The sequence below is a fragment of the Fragaria vesca genome, linkage group LG2, assembly GCF_000184155.1.
Source record: "Fragaria vesca subsp. vesca linkage group LG2, FraVesHawaii_1.0, whole genome shotgun sequence".
NCBI lineage: Eukaryota > Viridiplantae > Streptophyta > Magnoliopsida > Rosales > Rosaceae > Fragaria > Fragaria vesca.
The window spans coordinates 3,544,892-3,560,292 of NC_020492.1; the positions used below are offsets into that span (position 1 = coordinate 3,544,892).

At 41.0% G+C, this 15,401-nt stretch overlaps 4 protein-coding genes and 1 pseudogene across 5 annotated transcripts in view; 4 read left to right on the forward strand and 1 right to left on the reverse strand.

The window, feature by feature from the left end:
• The first annotated feature begins 603 nt into the window (after positions 1–603).
• LOC101306478 (serine carboxypeptidase-like 18-like) lies at positions 604–3,959 on the forward strand. Its single transcript, XM_004289724.1, has 14 exons — positions 604–874; positions 980–1,125; positions 1,238–1,314; positions 1,469–1,591; positions 1,772–1,874; positions 1,970–2,007; positions 2,114–2,215; positions 2,449–2,535; positions 2,643–2,804; positions 3,016–3,087; positions 3,204–3,322; positions 3,483–3,596; positions 3,709–3,766; positions 3,870–3,959. The coding sequence occupies exons 1-14, from the start codon at positions 705–707 to the stop codon at positions 3,951–3,953; spliced, it is 1,455 nt and encodes a 484-aa protein (XP_004289772.1). The 5' UTR covers positions 604–704; the 3' UTR covers positions 3,954–3,959.
• A 1,752-nt stretch (positions 3,960–5,711) lies between these two features.
• LOC101308050 (magnesium transporter MRS2-3-like) lies at positions 5,712–8,450 on the forward strand. Its single transcript, XM_004292065.1, has 6 exons — positions 5,712–6,158; positions 6,298–6,504; positions 6,589–6,717; positions 6,857–7,011; positions 7,099–7,324; positions 7,545–8,450. The coding sequence occupies exons 1-6, from the start codon at positions 5,712–5,714 to the stop codon at positions 7,830–7,832; spliced, it is 1,452 nt and encodes a 483-aa protein (XP_004292113.1). The 3' UTR covers positions 7,833–8,450.
• Positions 8,451–8,688: 238 nt separating this feature from the next.
• Positions 8,689–9,446, forward strand: LOC101306771. Its single transcript, XM_004289725.1, has 3 exons — positions 8,689–8,978; positions 9,120–9,166; positions 9,299–9,446. Exons 1-3 carry the CDS (start codon positions 8,762–8,764, stop codon positions 9,428–9,430), a joined length of 396 nt encoding a protein of 131 aa, XP_004289773.1. The 5' UTR covers positions 8,689–8,761; the 3' UTR covers positions 9,431–9,446.
• A 1,493-nt stretch (positions 9,447–10,939) lies between these two features.
• LOC101307066 lies at positions 10,940–13,097 on the reverse strand (annotated as a pseudogene). The gene has a single exon (XR_183894.1). The product of XR_183894.1 is annotated as an uncharacterized LOC101307066 (transcript).
• A 968-nt stretch (positions 13,098–14,065) lies between these two features.
• LOC101308346 overlaps positions 14,066–15,401 on the forward strand; it is a 6,776-nt gene continuing 5,440 nt past the window's right edge. The window contains exon 1 of the mRNA XM_004292066.1: positions 14,066–14,117. Coding sequence (XP_004292114.1) covers positions 14,066–14,117 — 52 coding nt within the window. The remainder of the gene's footprint in view (positions 14,118–15,401) is intronic.

Sequence of the window (15,401 nt, forward strand, 5' to 3'; positions counted from 1 at the left end):
CCGTCGGCGGCCCGCTTCGCAAGAAAGGCATGGGGAGTGAAGCCATGGTTGCTCAGGTTAATTTCTTTTTTGTTATTTTAATAATTAGTTAAAATAAAAACTTAAAAAATTTATAATTCAAGCATTATACACGTGATATAACTCAGAATGTTGAAATTAGAGGTACACTGGAATAGTTCCAATATTTTCTGCAGCTATCTATAGGCACCCATTAGAATGTTAGTTGCACACTGCCTAGTGCTTAGGTACGTAGCTGGCTCCTGAGTCTGTAAGTCAAAAGTTTCCAGTATAACCAATTTATCATCATCCTTCTTTCATTCCTCTGCACTTTACACATGAATCCTAACTCATCCTTAATCCCAAGACTTCAAAAAGATAATGAGACACATATATAGTAGCTCTTCTTCAAAGGAAAGGTAGCTGCAGTTGTATTTGGCAAGTATATCTAAACCAGCATAGTAATAAAGTAGCAACTATATTCATCACCTGTCTTTCTCTAATAGAAAAGCAGTTAATCTGAAAGACCACCAAGAACAGAAGACAACACTTGTATATCCACCAAATTTCATACATTACAGGTTTTCCACAATATTTTGCTGTCGTTCTCAGACATTACGATTTCCCTATCTATATGGGTGAACACATAAGTGCATAGATAGTTCAGGTCCCGTTAGCCGTACCAGATTGATTTCATTAGTTAAGCAATGGCGGGGTCTGTGTTACCAGAGTTGGCAGCCAGCAGTGGCAAGAAGATGAAGTGTATGTGCCTGAATTTATTTCTTGTGCTGGTTCTCTCTGGTGCCGTTATGTCGCAGAACATCACTACTACCCTGCCTGGTTACAATGGTACCCTCCCATTCAGTCTTGAAACTGGGTGAGTCAATTTATACAGAAACCTTATGTGCACCTTTTCGTTTATAGACAATGCGGCTTTTAGTGAATGGAAGTACTAATGGTGGTGTTCAAAATTTGTGAGCAGATATGTGAGTGTGGGAGATTTGGATCAGTTGCAGTTCTTTTACTACTTCATTGAGTCACAAAGGGACCCTGTAAAAGACCCTCTCTTGCTTTGGCTCACTGGAGGCCCTGGTTGTTCTGGTTTCTCTGGCCTTGTCTATGAAATTGGTATTCAAACTCTCAGTTTGTTTTCCCACTTAGCTGCTATAAATTTAGAAGTTGTCTGTGTTTCAAGTTTCAACCTATGAAAATCAAGGCCTAACAAGTAGTACTATTGCAGGTCCATTAACTTTCGACTATATAGCCTTCAACGGTAGCTTTCCTACTTTTGTGGACAACCCATTCTCATGGACACAGGTGCTAAATCTCACTCAATTTTTCTTCATGTTGTCCTTGTTGTGTATGTTTATCTCGAATGTCAAAGTATATAAGAAAAAGTTCTGTGTATATGGGCTAATTTGTGTGTCTTGTGTGTTTTACTGAACCATATATGCTGCTATCAATCTTCCAGATTGCCAACATTATATTTATAGATGCACCTGTTGGCACTGGTTTCTCCTACTCAACTACTCAGGAAGGTTACAATTCCAGTGACACTGAATCATCAGAAGCCGTGTACCAATTTCTCCGAAAGGTGAGGACTTCATCTCACTTAATTATCTTCTATGAAGTAACAAAGAAAAACAATACTTCACGGGAAAAATTTTGAAGACAAAGTATTTGCTTTGTTTTCGCCGTTTTCTTTCGAATAAAAACAAAAAGGGAAGTGATAAATGTGTAACAGTATGCTTACTTCTGGAGTTTGTGACCACAGTGGATGCTCAAACATCCCAAGTTCCTCTACAATCCACTCTACATTACTGGAGATTCATATTCAGGCATCATTGTTCCTCAAGTCACTCTCAAAGTATCAGATGGTTGGTAACTTACAAGAACATATAATATACAGTTTATACACATGCATAAATTATTGAAGTCTTTTTCCTAATGACTTGTACATGGTGTGGTGCAGGTAATCGTAATGGAGTCAGACCACCCATGAAGCTCCAGGTACATGTCTTGCCCTCTTTTAACTAGGCTATTCTTAAATATCAATAGCCTACTTCTTACAGACTTCAGAACATGATATATTGATTTGTTTCTGTCATTCAATCAGGGATATCTACTTGGAAATCCTGTAACAGAGTTACACAGCGATGAGAATTCAAGAATGGAATTTTACCACCGCGTCACACTTATATCAAGTGAACTTTATGCGGTAATTTGAACTTCCTTTTATTCATTTAGCCCTGAATTCACTGCAAGAAAAACACAATTCTGAAACCATACATGGCCCAAAAGGTCAAAACTTCATTAGCATTACTGTCTAAGTGTCTAGTAAATGCATTTTATCGTCTAGCGAAAGATCCATATCTATAAGGCACATATGTGACATTACTTGTCTATAAACCAAACCTAACTAATCTGAAACTTATTGTATGCCTTTTTCAGTCGATCCAAGAAAATTGCCAAGGGGAATATGTTTATCCAAATGTAAGCAATTCAGATTGCATGGACGACATTGGACTTGTTGCAGAGGTTATATCGTTAACTTATTACTTCTCTTTATGATGTGAAAAGCCTTTATAGTAAAAATTGCAGGCAAAATACTGATCATTTCAAGTTCTCTTCTCCTCTTATTGCAGTGCACTATAAGAGTAGATGATGCAAACATTTTGCAACCGAAATGTTCCTGGGCATCCCCAAAATTAGCAGATAGATCAATAAAACGAGGGCAGAAATTTTTTGATGACATCCCAGATGAAATCATTCGATCACCAACTGAACGAGAAAGACATTGGTGTCGTGTAAGTTCTACAATTTTCTTCTTTATCTTTGTTGCTGTGAATGTAAATTCTTACCATTTTTCATTACATAACTTCGGAAGCAAATATTAGTAGCTATACTGAGAAATCACACCATTCTTCAAAGGTTTTCTCGAATGAGAGACTAAAAAGTCCGTGCTGGCCGGGGGAACTAGACTGACTATTATATTACACAATATTTACGTTTTTGCAGAACAGCAATTATGTGCTTTCTTATATATGGGCGAATGATGAATCAGTACAAGAAGCTCTCAGCATTCGAAACGTAAGTAATTTCTGTTGATGCCATTCGGAAGTTGTTAATGTTAGATCAACGTAGTAATAGGTACCACTAGTTTTATCTCTAACTCATTGAAAGTATGGATCTTTGAAAAATATCAGGGCACCATAACAGATTGGAAGAGGTGCAATAAGAGCTTGGCTTATGAGTATGATGTATTGAGCGTGGTTAATTACCATGATGAACTCATCGGAAGAGGCTATCGTTCTTTGATCTACAGGTGAATTTGAAGTCACCAATGCATTAAGTTTCATTCAGAAATCACTTCCAAAAGACTTGTATTGTATGTTCTAAATCCACCTACATGCTGCATAACCAAACCAAATCATTCCTAATTTTCACTCCTAATTGATGCTAACATCCGAACAATATAACTGCAGTGGTGATCATGACGGTTTGATTCCATACGTCGGTACACTAGCATGGATCAATTATCTGAACTTGACTGTTTCCGATGGATGGAGACCGTGGTATGTCAACGGAAATGTTGCAGGGTAAGAGTCGAAGTCTAGCTACATTTCTACATTTCGTTACTCAACATTGCAGTACTGCAAATGTAAGAGACCATATTCCGGATTTGATTGATCACATTTCCTTTTCTCTCAGATTTACCGAGAAGTATATAAACGATGTGTCAGATGGTCTGACCTTTGCAACTCTAAAGGTAAATCAATCAAGAACTAGTGCCTGATTTAATTAAACATGTTTCTTAATCTGTTTCTTGTTGGTTAAGTTATTGGCTCTTAACTGTGTGATTCTTCGTGTAGGGAGCCGGTCACACAGCTCCAGAGTACATGCCTGAGCAAGCTCTTGATATGGTTGATAGATGGTTGGCTTATTATCCTCTGTGATTATGAGGGAAAAAGTTGGCACCTGCTAGCTAATTAATTAAGTCAGTTGTTCAAGTATTTTCCATATATATGCAATCAAGCTAGCTTACTCAGGATTTTCTTTAAATCACACCCAATTTTGTGATATGATGTAATATCTCCTTCAAATAATATTCTTGTTCAAGATGTATGGTTATAGTCGATTCACAGGAAAAAGAAAAGAAGAAGAAGAAGATGGTTATAGCTACAGTCCTACACTAAGAAAATTAATCACACAGACCCAAATATATAAAACTACTTTTTTGGAAAAGAGAGAAATATATTCATCCTAACGACCGAACAAGGTCAATCTAGGGGATTTGTAGACCGGTAAAGACTGCTCATTACATAATTTACATTCACTGCCTAACTGACTAGATGCAAAAATCAATGCCTCGTTTGTTTCACTTAAAGGAGGTGGTAGGCAAGGAAAATTGTTCATTTCCTACGTTTGGGAAAACCAAAGGAAAGGAAACACTTTCCTGATTGAAGGGAAAATATAGGAGAAAGTGGCTCCTTCCAAGATCATTCAATGGAACCACTTTTCTTTCTTCTTTTCCTGCATTTATTACTCACATCATAATATTTTATTATATTTTTTTAAGAACTTTCCCAATGACTTTTTTTTATTTATCAAACATCGAAATGAAAACTTTTCTTAAAATTTCATTTCCGTTCATTTTTCTTTTCCATGAGAGAGATAAAAGAATTACTTTTATTTCTGCAAAACCAAACGAGGCCCAAAAGTTGACAGTACCAAACGTTCTGACGAGTTTTGACGCTTAAGGACCCTATTGTCACGCCCCGCCAAATTAACGAGGAGTTTCCTTGAGCATTTTGACGCAAGCATGGCTCAAGGAAGGTTTTGGAGAGCACATGAGCATTCTAGAAGCATCTGGAATATTATGGAGGTCCCGGAAGCATCCGGAATATTATAGAAGGTCTTGGAAGCTTTCGGAAGGATCGAGAAGCATTCGGACAACTCTAGAACTCTCTAGAACCTTAGAGAGTCTCTAGGACACTCCAGAACTCTCTAGAACCCTAGAGATGCTCAAGGGTCAAAACTACTCCGGAAGTCTCTAGAATACTCAAGGTAACACTTAGAGTTGTATATAAAACTCTAGAAACCTCTATACTTGTAAATGTCCTAGAATTATCTAGAACCTTAGGCAAGGGGGGATGATGCCTATAAATAGGAAGGCACCCCTCCCGTTTGAGGCATAGAGAGTTGGATAGCATTCAAGCTCACTTGTAAAGATTTGTAAAAAGCTTTGTAAAGTTCTCTTAAAAGCTTAATATAAGTTCTCTCTTTCAAAGATCTTCTCCCTTCGTTCGAGTGTTCTACCCAAAGTGTTTATGCTAAGGCCGCACGAGTAGCTTAGGAAAAAGGAAGCTCGTGACACTATGGTGTACATAGAAACGTTCGGGACCGTAACGCTCAATCACCAGGCCCCACGATTGAAACCCCATGCATCGATCTCCCTGCTTACTCTGCGAACTCCGAGAAGGATTGCACACCCACCCGTCCTACCATTGCCAGTAAAACTGTAAAAGTAACTTAAGAAGAAATTATTGTGTAGTCTGGGACTACCACGTGGATCAAAGTCTTGCACAACTAGTGGTAAAATAAAAGTCACCCAACCAGCGAAACCCACAAGAATCACAATTTTAAAAATTAAAAAAAAAAAATCTCTCCCTTACTTTTGAAGCGACACAGAAAACCCAAAATTTCACAAAACCATGAGAGTTCAATACCCTCCCACTCACCACCGATCCAAGTCCGGCACTGAAACCGACGACCCGGACCCGACCCGGACCATAATGTCCGGGCCGGGCATGTCCGTCGGCGGCCCGCTTCGCAAGAAAGGCACGGGAGTAAAGCCATGGCTGCTCCTCGACTCCAACGGCCAAGCTCAGGTGGTCGAGGTCGGCAAACACGCCATCATGCGCCGGACGGGTCTACCCGCCCGCGACCTCCGGATCCTCGACCCGCTTCTCTCGTACCCGTCGACGGTGCTCGGCCGGGAGAGAGCGATCGTGATTAACTTGGAGCACATCAAGGCCATCATTACTGCTCAGGAGGTTCTGTTGCTCAATTCCAGAGACCCGTCGGTGATTCCGTTCATCGATGAGCTTCAGGGGAAGCTCTCTCGCCATAGCCAAGCCTCCAAGGCCATGAAAGCTCAGGTTAATTTTTTATTTTTTTTACTTTAATAAAATAATTAATTACTGTTTTTACGTGTAGTTAGTTGCAATTAGCGTAACTGTATGTGACATGTAGAATTTGTGAGTGTGGTTGTGATGGAATTGTGGTGGTTTTGGTTAGGAGGGGAATGGCGAAGAGGCGAAATGGTGTGACTTGGAGGAGGCAGAGGCGCATTTGAGAGGTGTTGGTGCTGGTGGAGCTCAGGGAGGGGAAGCGGGTGGGAATCAAGGTCAGGAGGAGAGTGGTGAAGGATTGAAGGTACTGCCGTTCGAGTTTGTGGCGTTGGAGGTTTGTCTTGAAGCGGCTTGCAGTTGCTTGGAGAACGAGGTGAAGTGATTACACTCAGGGCATTGTCTTATAAACTTGTTGTTAGTAGTTGTTTAGTTTGAAAGTTTGTGAATTTGATCGCAGGCGAGGACGTTGGAGCTGGAAGCTCACCCGGCTTTGGATAAGCTCACGTCGAAGATTAGTACGCTCAATTTGGAACGCGTGCGTCAGATCAAGAGTCGCTTGGTGGCTATTACCGGTCGCGTTCAGAAGGTTAGCATCACATTTAGCTGAACAATCTTTTCTGTATGGATGGCTTTATAGTAGTTGAGTCGCGTTTTGTACGATGTTTCTGTTCTTTCCTTTTTGGTCTGAGTTTGGTAGTGACACTGGTTCTTTATTTGACTTCTAGGTGAGGGATGAACTAGAACACTTGCTAGATGATGATGACGATATGGCTGAAATGTATTTAACTGAAAAGTTACAACTTGAAAATTCTACTACCTCATCTTTGACTGAGAGAGATGATATGAATGATGAAGGTCCACAAACAGATATAGATTACAGGCATGGCCTCTAATTATACGTCTCTTGATTTTGGTTCATAGGCGTTCCATTCTTTAGTCGTAACTTTTCATGTTCTGTTCTGTGTAGGAACCTCACTGAAATATCACTGGATGCTACTGGGGAATCCATGAATTTTGAAGGCGATCTTCGGAACACTGGTAACCCTGCTCATGAATCCATGGACATCCATGGGACGCATACTAGCAGCACTCGTAGTATTACAACAGGCAAGACTCTTGATGTGGAGGAGCTTGAAATGCTATTGGAGGCATATTTTGTGCAAATTGATGGTACATTAAACAATTTATCCACGGTATGGAAGTTCATTCTACATCAGTTTTTCAATCCTGATACCTTTAAGTGAACATAGTTCAACAGAAAGAGGGGTTTGAGACTGAGCTGGGCAATAGCTTTTTAAAACAATCTTACATTCAGGAATCGGGAGTTTTTAACCAAATCTCATCATGCATGTTGTTTATTGACATAATGTTAGTGTTTTATTTATTTGACTCATAGTGCTTCTTCTTTGGCAGCTGAGGGAGTATGTCGATGACACTGAGGATTACATCAATATCATGTTGGATGACAAACAGAACCATCTTTTGCAAATGGGGGTTATGCTGACAACAGCAACCCTGGTAGTAAGTGCCTTCGTTGTTGTGGCTGGTATCTTCGGTATGAATATTAAAATTGACCTGTTTGATGACACCAAAGCGGGGATGAAAGATTGGCTCTGGACTATTGGTGGCAGCACTATAGCCTCTGTAGTCTTGTATATAATTGCTATTGGATGGTGCAAGCAAAAACGTTTGCTGGAGTAGTGAAGGTCGGATCAGGGTCCCTTTATAAACAGGAAAGGTGCTTAACATATGTTGTTGTGGTAGACATCCTCTATATAGACAGACATGATTCTGTACAGCTTACTTCCTCGTTTATGATACATAATGCAAACATGCATGGAATAAAGATCGGCACTGGCACTGTTCATCAGTTTTTGACAGAGCAGTATCTCTGTAGTAATAAGAGAAATCCCTGGTCGTTTGCTGGAGTACTAGTCAAGGAATTAGTAGCTGAGCATGAGAATCGAGGACAAATTTGACTGTTTGAGGGAAGCTCTGATGACCTGAATCAGCTGAACTCAACTTGCAACTTACTGTCTAAATAGACCAATCAGATGCAGCATACTTCACACAGTTGCTGAAATCAAATATTTCGAGTCTGCATTTGTTTTGATAATGCATTATACAAGTATATGACTGCAGCTGCGCTATTTCTGGTCCGAATATATGTATGTACTTTTCAATCCCAGTACATGATGTGTGTGTACTTTTCAGATCACAGTTCACAGTACAGTAAATGTGTATGTACTTTTCAGATCACAGCCCAGTAACTTGAACCTAAGACATGGTAAAATTTTCGTTGAAGTTATTTCTTCCTTTCTAGGCCGTCGACAATTTTGGTTGAATTTTGGGAAAATTCTAATCTGTAGTATTGAAATTCGGGAACCGATTTGATTATATATTTTTTCAATTATCCTATATTTAATCACATTTCTCAGTATACGATAAGTGGAGCCAAAAGTGTTGTTATTTTGGTTTTTATGGAGAAGAAACTATGATTTTGGAATATTAGATATAAATAGCTGACGTGGGGATAAACTGGAAGGCTTGAATAATACAAAGGGAAAAGGAAAACCTCATCTTCTTCATCATCTACATGTCCAGAAAACAGGTGGTTGTAGTCAAAAGCCATGAGCTCAATAGGGCAGACCATCCTGATGGCACTCACTGTTACTGTGAACAAGTTTGCTTCTTCTAATGTGCAGGCAGTTCAGAGAAAACAAAGGAAAGGCACAAAGAAAACCACTCCCTCCGGCGCCACCACTGATTTTGGAAGACGAGGGCTGCTCTTATCTGCTGCTGTTGCTACTCCCCAACTTAGTGACTCTGCGACTGAGCTTCTCAAAAGTACTACATTTTGTCTCTTTTTTTCTTTTTTTTCTCTTCACGCTTAGCTTCATTGTGCTAAGTTTGCTTGTTCATGGCTTGCCCTCGTGGTTTTGTATCTGGAATTCTGTGACTTACAGTAGTAATTGAAATGTGTATCAGAGTATCTGAAGAGGTCAGAAGACAACAAGGCCAAGAATGACAAGCAGGTCGGAAATAAATTTCTTGAACCTTATCCTTTTCAATCTTTGTTCTGCATTTGGACATAGGCTAGAGGAACAAGAAAAGTAATGCAACTTTCATTTTTCTGATTTCATGTTATTTTGCGATTATGTTTGCAGAGAATGGACGATTATTACAAGCGAAATTACAAGGACTATTTTCAGTTTGAGGAAGGACCTTTGAGGTCGAAGAAAACACCGCTTACAGAAGCAGAGAAGGGTATTCTTGATTGGCTTGACAGCAACAAATGAACACCAAATTCTTAGTACTGCTTGAATTTGAAGAGTAGCCTAGTAGTTTTTAGTTGCACCTAGCTTTTGTTTGGAATGAATATTCTTATGTTCATCAGCAAATTACAAATAGGTTTTGTCTTTGCAAGCACTGATTTCACATTTTCTTCACTAAATGATCCAAATGCATTGACTACACATCTGTTTTTATCCGGGGTCACATCACCAAAATATGGATTGATATGCAATACTTCTTCCCTTAAGTTGCACAGCAAATTTCTGATCAACCTTTTCCTTCACTCTGGCAATGAGCTCAAGCATGTCTCGAGAGGTTGAGCCACCGCAATAGATGAAAACTTTGCGTGGTTTCGGATACCATTGCTCCTCCCACTCTGAAACTTTTCAACCCAGTTTTGTCAATCAACTCAGCTAATGCAACTCCCATATCAGATGGATTGCGAAACACCGAGCCAGCACTTTGTTCCCCAACAGGTTGGGACATTCTTCTCTTGAAAATTTAGCCACATTACCACGTACCATAAGCGTCTTCAAGTTCAAGAGTCTTAATAGGAACAACTATTTCACTCACTTCCGCTAGATTATCAAGATTCTAGACGCTACCTTTCCATATATTCATACAGTTTTCACTTTGTTGAATCCAATTCCTGCAGTTTAATGCAACAGCACGTATAGCTGCCAATTCTTGCATAGCTTGAAATGGAGATGACTGATACCCGGAAATCAGATCACTCCTGCTAAGCCTATGAATCTACCCATCCTTAGTTATAATATAGAATCAGTAGCTTCCTGCCCATTTCCAGCATTTATATAAATAGCTCCTCCTACAGTACCAGAAATCCCTCCACAGCAAACTCAAGCCCTGTGAATAAGGCACTGGAGCACTTCACCCCCAACTTAATAAATCGAAAACCGCTTCCACTCTCAGGGTTCTTTCTTCTCCAACAACTCGTTCCGATTGAATATAACACAATAACCATCAAAACCCATATATAGTATGAAACAAACAGTTTGAGCGTTTGCCAATCATAATAAACCGGATTGAATGCTCATCAGAATAAAGGAAAACGTGCGTGTTCCTTTGGGGAGAATCAAGACTCTCTAGAGGGATGTTTCCATGTGTACTCGGGAAAACTTGTTTGAACTTGATTTAAATATATATGTTGGGCACAAGCGAGTACAAGGAAGAAAAATAACATGTAGAGTAGTTTGTCTAAGGACCGAAAGAAGAAGGCTACACTAAACACGATGCCCGGAAGTTTCTCGATAGGTGTCATTAGAGAGTAGGTGCATATGCTTACCCTTTCCTATTCTTTCTGCCGCACCAGAGTGCATTGTGAAAAGATGATAGGATGGCGGAATCAAAATCTTGATACAGAAACTGTTTGCTATGATGTTGTACTAGGAAACTATCTTACATAAGGAAACTAATATACACATTCCAAATACAGAAGATATACTAAATCAAATCCTAACAGCTGTATTTTTTTTTTTTTTAAAAAAACGTTTTATTAATAACTCATACACCCTACATATGTCAGTGAGGTTTGAACTCAAAACCTTAAAGTTGTCAGTTAAACACCTTAACCAACAAAACCTTAAACAGCTGTATATTTCCTAATACTCCCCCTCAAGTTGGAGAGTGGATATCCTGCACTCCCAACTTGTGAATCATAGGAAGAAAAGGGAAGAAAAGTTTCCTTTCCCAAAGCTTTAGTAGTCAAAATGTCTGCCAACTGATGTGATGAACTCACAAATCTTGTAACAACAGATCCGTCTTGTATTTTGTCCCTAATATAATGGCAATCCATCTCAATATGTCTGGTTCGCTCATGAAAAACAGGATTTGCTGCAATGTGTAGCGCTGCTTTATTGTCACAATATAGTAAGGCAGGCTCTCGATGTGCTATACCCAAATCTGCAAGTAGATTCCGCAGCCAAGTTAGCTCACAACATGTTCCAGTCATAGCACGATATTCTGCCTCCGCTGATGAAAGTGACACGGTCTTTTGGCACTTTGATCTCCAAGAAACTAATGAAGGTCCAAGAAATACGCAGTATCCTGTAGTAGACCGTCTGGTGAGTGGACAACCCGCCTAATCTGAATCACAAAAGGCTCTTAGTCTCAAATCATTATCTGAGGAGAAGAAGAGACCTTGACCAAGTGCATGCTTGAGGTAACGCACAACTCTAAGTGCTGCCTCCATGTGTGCTTTCCTTGGCTGATGCATAAAGCGACTTAACACATGAACAACATAAGTGATATCCGGCCTCGACACAGTCAAATAAATTAACCTGCCAACCAACCTCCTATAGCGACTTTGATCCTTGAGCAAATCACTCTTTTCAGAAAGCTTTAATCCTCGTTCCATAGGTGTGTCTACAGGGGCTGCCCCCAACAGTCATCCATCCTCAATAATCTCCAATGCATACTTACGTTGGGAAATAAAAATCCCATTTTTAGAAGAGGAAACCTCAATGCCAAGAAAGTATTTCAAATTACCAAGATCCTTGATATGAAAGTGATTATGCAGAAATTGTTTAGTCGCAGCAATACTTTGAGGGTCATTCCCAGTAATCAATATATCATCAACATATATCAGGAGGATAGTAAAAGACATGCCTTGTTTTCTGGTAAAAAGAGAGTAATCTACCCGGGATTGTGCATATCCGGCAGAGCGGATAGCCTCAGAGAACTTGGCGAACCATTGACGAGAAGCTTGTTTCAAACCGTATAATGATTTGTGAAGGCGGCACACCAAACCTTCCTCCCCCTGTCGCCGAAGCCCTGGCGGCGGAGACATATAAATCTCTTCCTGTAAATCGCCGTGAAGAAAGGCATCGTTGACATCCATTTGGTGAAGAGACCAGCCCTTGGCAGCAGCCAATGCAAGCAAACAACGTACTGTGATGATTTTAGCTGTTGGCGAAAAAGTATCGTGTTAATTAATGCCTTCTAGCTGAGTAAAGCCCTTAGCGACGAGACGAGCTTTGCATCTCTCAATGGAACCATCAGAATGATGTTTAACTTTATATACCCATCTGCATCCAATTGGTGTCTTGCCGGTAGGGAGTTTAGTAAGAGACCAAGTGCCATTGGCCTGAAGAGCCTTTAATTTAGAATCCATGGCCGCTTGCCACTTAGGATGAGCAACAGCTTCCGAGTAATTCCTGGGTTCTGTAACAGTACTGATCTGAGCAATAAAACATCTATGTGCAGGCTTATATCGATGGTAAGAAACATAATTCGCCAATGAATAGCGAGTATCTTTTGTCGGACCTGGAGTTAAGGAAGAGGATTGGTCAGAGCAAACGTGCGAGCAGACATAATCATTCAGTTTGACAGGCGGACTGGTATGGGGGCTTGAGCGACAAAGGGGTTCGGTAGGTGCGGCAACGATTTCTGGTGGAGGAAGGGGCCGTTCGGCCGGAGATTCAGACCGAAAGGGTGATGATGGAGGCGCTAGAGATGGTGACGCCGGAGTGGTGGGAGGCGGGTCTGGATCGGCCGGAGGAGAAGGAGGGACTGGCAGAGAGGTGAGAGCGTTTTTAGGACGACGAGAATAGGTCCAGAGAGACAGAGCCGGCGTTGGCGCCAGAGAGCCGGAGTGGAGGGAGGAGAGGAATCTGGAGAGGGAGGATCGGCGTTTTCTGGTGGAGAATGATTTGGATGATGATGGTCGTTAGTGTCTGATATTGGATCAGAGTGAGTATGTGGAGGAGAAGGAGATGCATCAAAAGAGGAGTCAAGAAAAGTAGGGATATGGATTGGGCCTGCGAAGGGAGAGTTGGACTGGACTGAGGAGAGACATAAGGAAAGATTTGTTCATGAAATCTGACATCGCGGCTGATAAAGATTTTCTTTGCCGATATATCATATAATTTGTAGCCTTTCTGTCCAATGGGATAACCAATAAAGATGGATGGCTTAGCACGATAGTCAAATTTATGTGTTTTATGAACATTAGTGGCATAAGCTAAACATCCAAAAACGCAGAGATGAGAATAAGAAGGTGGTGTGGAATAAAGCAATTCGTATGGAGTTTTGAAAGAAAGTAGAGGGGAAGGTATCCGATTGATGATATGAATAGCGGTGAGAGCACACTCCCCCCAAAATTCAGTAGGAAGTTGAGCTTGAAATTTCAAAACTTGGGCGACTTGCAAAATGTGTCGATGTTTGCGTTCCACAACCCCATTTTGTTTAGGTGTGTAAACACAAGAATGTTGAAAGATGACACCGTTGTCCTGAAAAAAGGGACGAAGTGAAAGAAATTCGCCACCATTGTCACTTTGAAAAGTTTTAATGCGAGAGTCAAATTGTGTGGAAGCATAGCTGAAAAAACGTTTGATAAGTGGTTGGGCTTCATCTTTGAATCGCATCAAAAATATCCATGTGAAATGTGTATAATCATCAACAATAGTGAGAAAATAGTGAGAATTAGAAAGAGAAGGGTCTCGATAACGACCCCAAATATCACAATGAATAATCTCAAAAGGTTTTGTTGAAGAAATAACACTAGTAGGAAAAGGTAAACGACTTTGCTTAGCCAAAGGACATATGGGGCAAGCATTATTGTTGGACTGAATGGAAAGATTCAAAAAGTTATTGGCAATAAAACTCAAACGAGAATGAGATACATGGCCGAGGCGACTGTGCCAAAGGTCGGTGGAAGAGGTGGTGAGGTTGCAGGCTGGTTGGTTTGAAGGTGAGGAGTGGTTGATTGAAGAGTTCTCCGTCGCTAGTGCCACCAAATAGTATAGTCCATCACGCAGTTTACCCAAACCAATCGTCCTCCTTGTAGCCAGATCCTGCAAAGCACACCAATATGGGTAAAAGGTCACCGAACAGTTCAGACCTCTTGTCAAACGACTAACAGACATCAAATCAACTTTGAATGTAGGTACTGATAACACATCATGCAGATAATAATTGCGATTCAAAGATAAAGACCCTTTTGCAACAATTTTGGCTCCTTCTCCTCTAGGCAATGATATAGACGGCAAAGAACAAGTTTGAACTTTATGTAGCAATTTAGATGAGGAGGTGATGTGATCCGTCGCCCCGCTATCAATAATCCAATTGCGGGAATCGACTTTGGACAAACCTGGTTACGTTACCGCATTTGCCTTGGAGTTAGAGCCCTCATCATGAGTCTTGGGAATAAGGGATAGCAATTGTTTGAGTTGATCCTATCACATCTCGACCAGTAAATTTTTACCTTATTTACTAGCTTGGTTATAATAAGAATTTTACCGTCTCCGTCATTGAAGTTATAGTTTAATTGGTCCCTAGAGGGGTTTCGGGGACGGTTATGCTCGGAGGATTATTCGTAGGAGGAAAATATGACGACGGTAAAAATGGTAAATTTTAGCTAGTAAAAGGTAATTTTTATTCGGGTATTATTTTTTTCGGGGTGTTTTATTTTGGAGTGGGTTGTTATATGGTGTTGGACCGGGTGGGTGTGAGGCCCAAACACCCATTTCTTCTCCCTCTCTCTTCTTCTCTCCCTCCCGACCTCACCCCCGAGCTTTTCCGCAGCCGAAACTTCCGGCCGCACGTCCGCCGCCGTCCGGCCACCAACCGCCGCCGCACCGGTCCCGTTCGGTCGACCTCCAACCCAGCAACCTCCCTGGACCGGTGAGAGGAGCCCTAGCTCCGCCGTGAGAGAGCGGTGCCACCCGAAAGGTCCGACTGTCCAAAGCTTCACTTCGTCGGAACTCCCTCCTCCGGCCACCAATCCGGGCAAGTTTGATACGGTTTTGAAGGTCTCCAACCCAGCTACCTTGCCCTAAAAGGGCTCACTCCGGTTCGCTTCAGGTAAGGAGAAATTAGAGGTGGAAGTTCTAGGGTGTTTTAGATGTTTTTGCTCGTTTGACCTAGTTAGGCTTGGATTTTGGGTTTGTGCTAGTTAGGAAAGTTGTAGAGCATGATGAGAGGAAGATGCTGTCAAAATTTCATAGGAATCGGAGGTCG

Bases quoted from the DNA above. Each gene is read 5' to 3' on its own strand.
- LOC101306478 (XM_004289724.1), top strand. From the start codon at position 705: ATGGCGGGGTCTGTGTTACCAGAGTTGGCAGCCAGCAGTGGCAAGAAG. The intron at 875-979 runs GTGAGTCAATTT...ATTTGTGAGCAG, and splicing joins CCATTCAGTCTTGAAACTGG to ATATGTGAGTGTGGGAGATT. The intron at 3,767-3,869 runs GTAAATCAATCA...TTCTTCGTGTAG, and splicing joins TGACCTTTGCAACTCTAAAG to GGAGCCGGTCACACAGCTCC.
- LOC101308050 (XM_004292065.1), top strand. From the start codon at position 5,712: ATGAGAGTTCAATACCCTCCCACTCACCACCGATCCAAGTCCGGCACT. The intron at 6,159-6,297 runs GTTAATTTTTTA...GGTTTTGGTTAG, and splicing joins CCAAGGCCATGAAAGCTCAG to GAGGGGAATGGCGAAGAGGC. The intron at 6,718-6,856 runs GTTAGCATCACA...TTTGACTTCTAG, and splicing joins TTACCGGTCGCGTTCAGAAG to GTGAGGGATGAACTAGAACA.
- LOC101306771 (XM_004289725.1), top strand. From the start codon at position 8,762: ATGAGCTCAATAGGGCAGACCATCCTGATGGCACTCACTGTTACTGTG. The intron at 8,979-9,119 runs GTACTACATTTT...AATGTGTATCAG, and splicing joins TGCGACTGAGCTTCTCAAAA to AGTATCTGAAGAGGTCAGAA. The intron at 9,167-9,298 runs GTCGGAAATAAA...TTATGTTTGCAG, and splicing joins AGGCCAAGAATGACAAGCAG to AGAATGGACGATTATTACAA.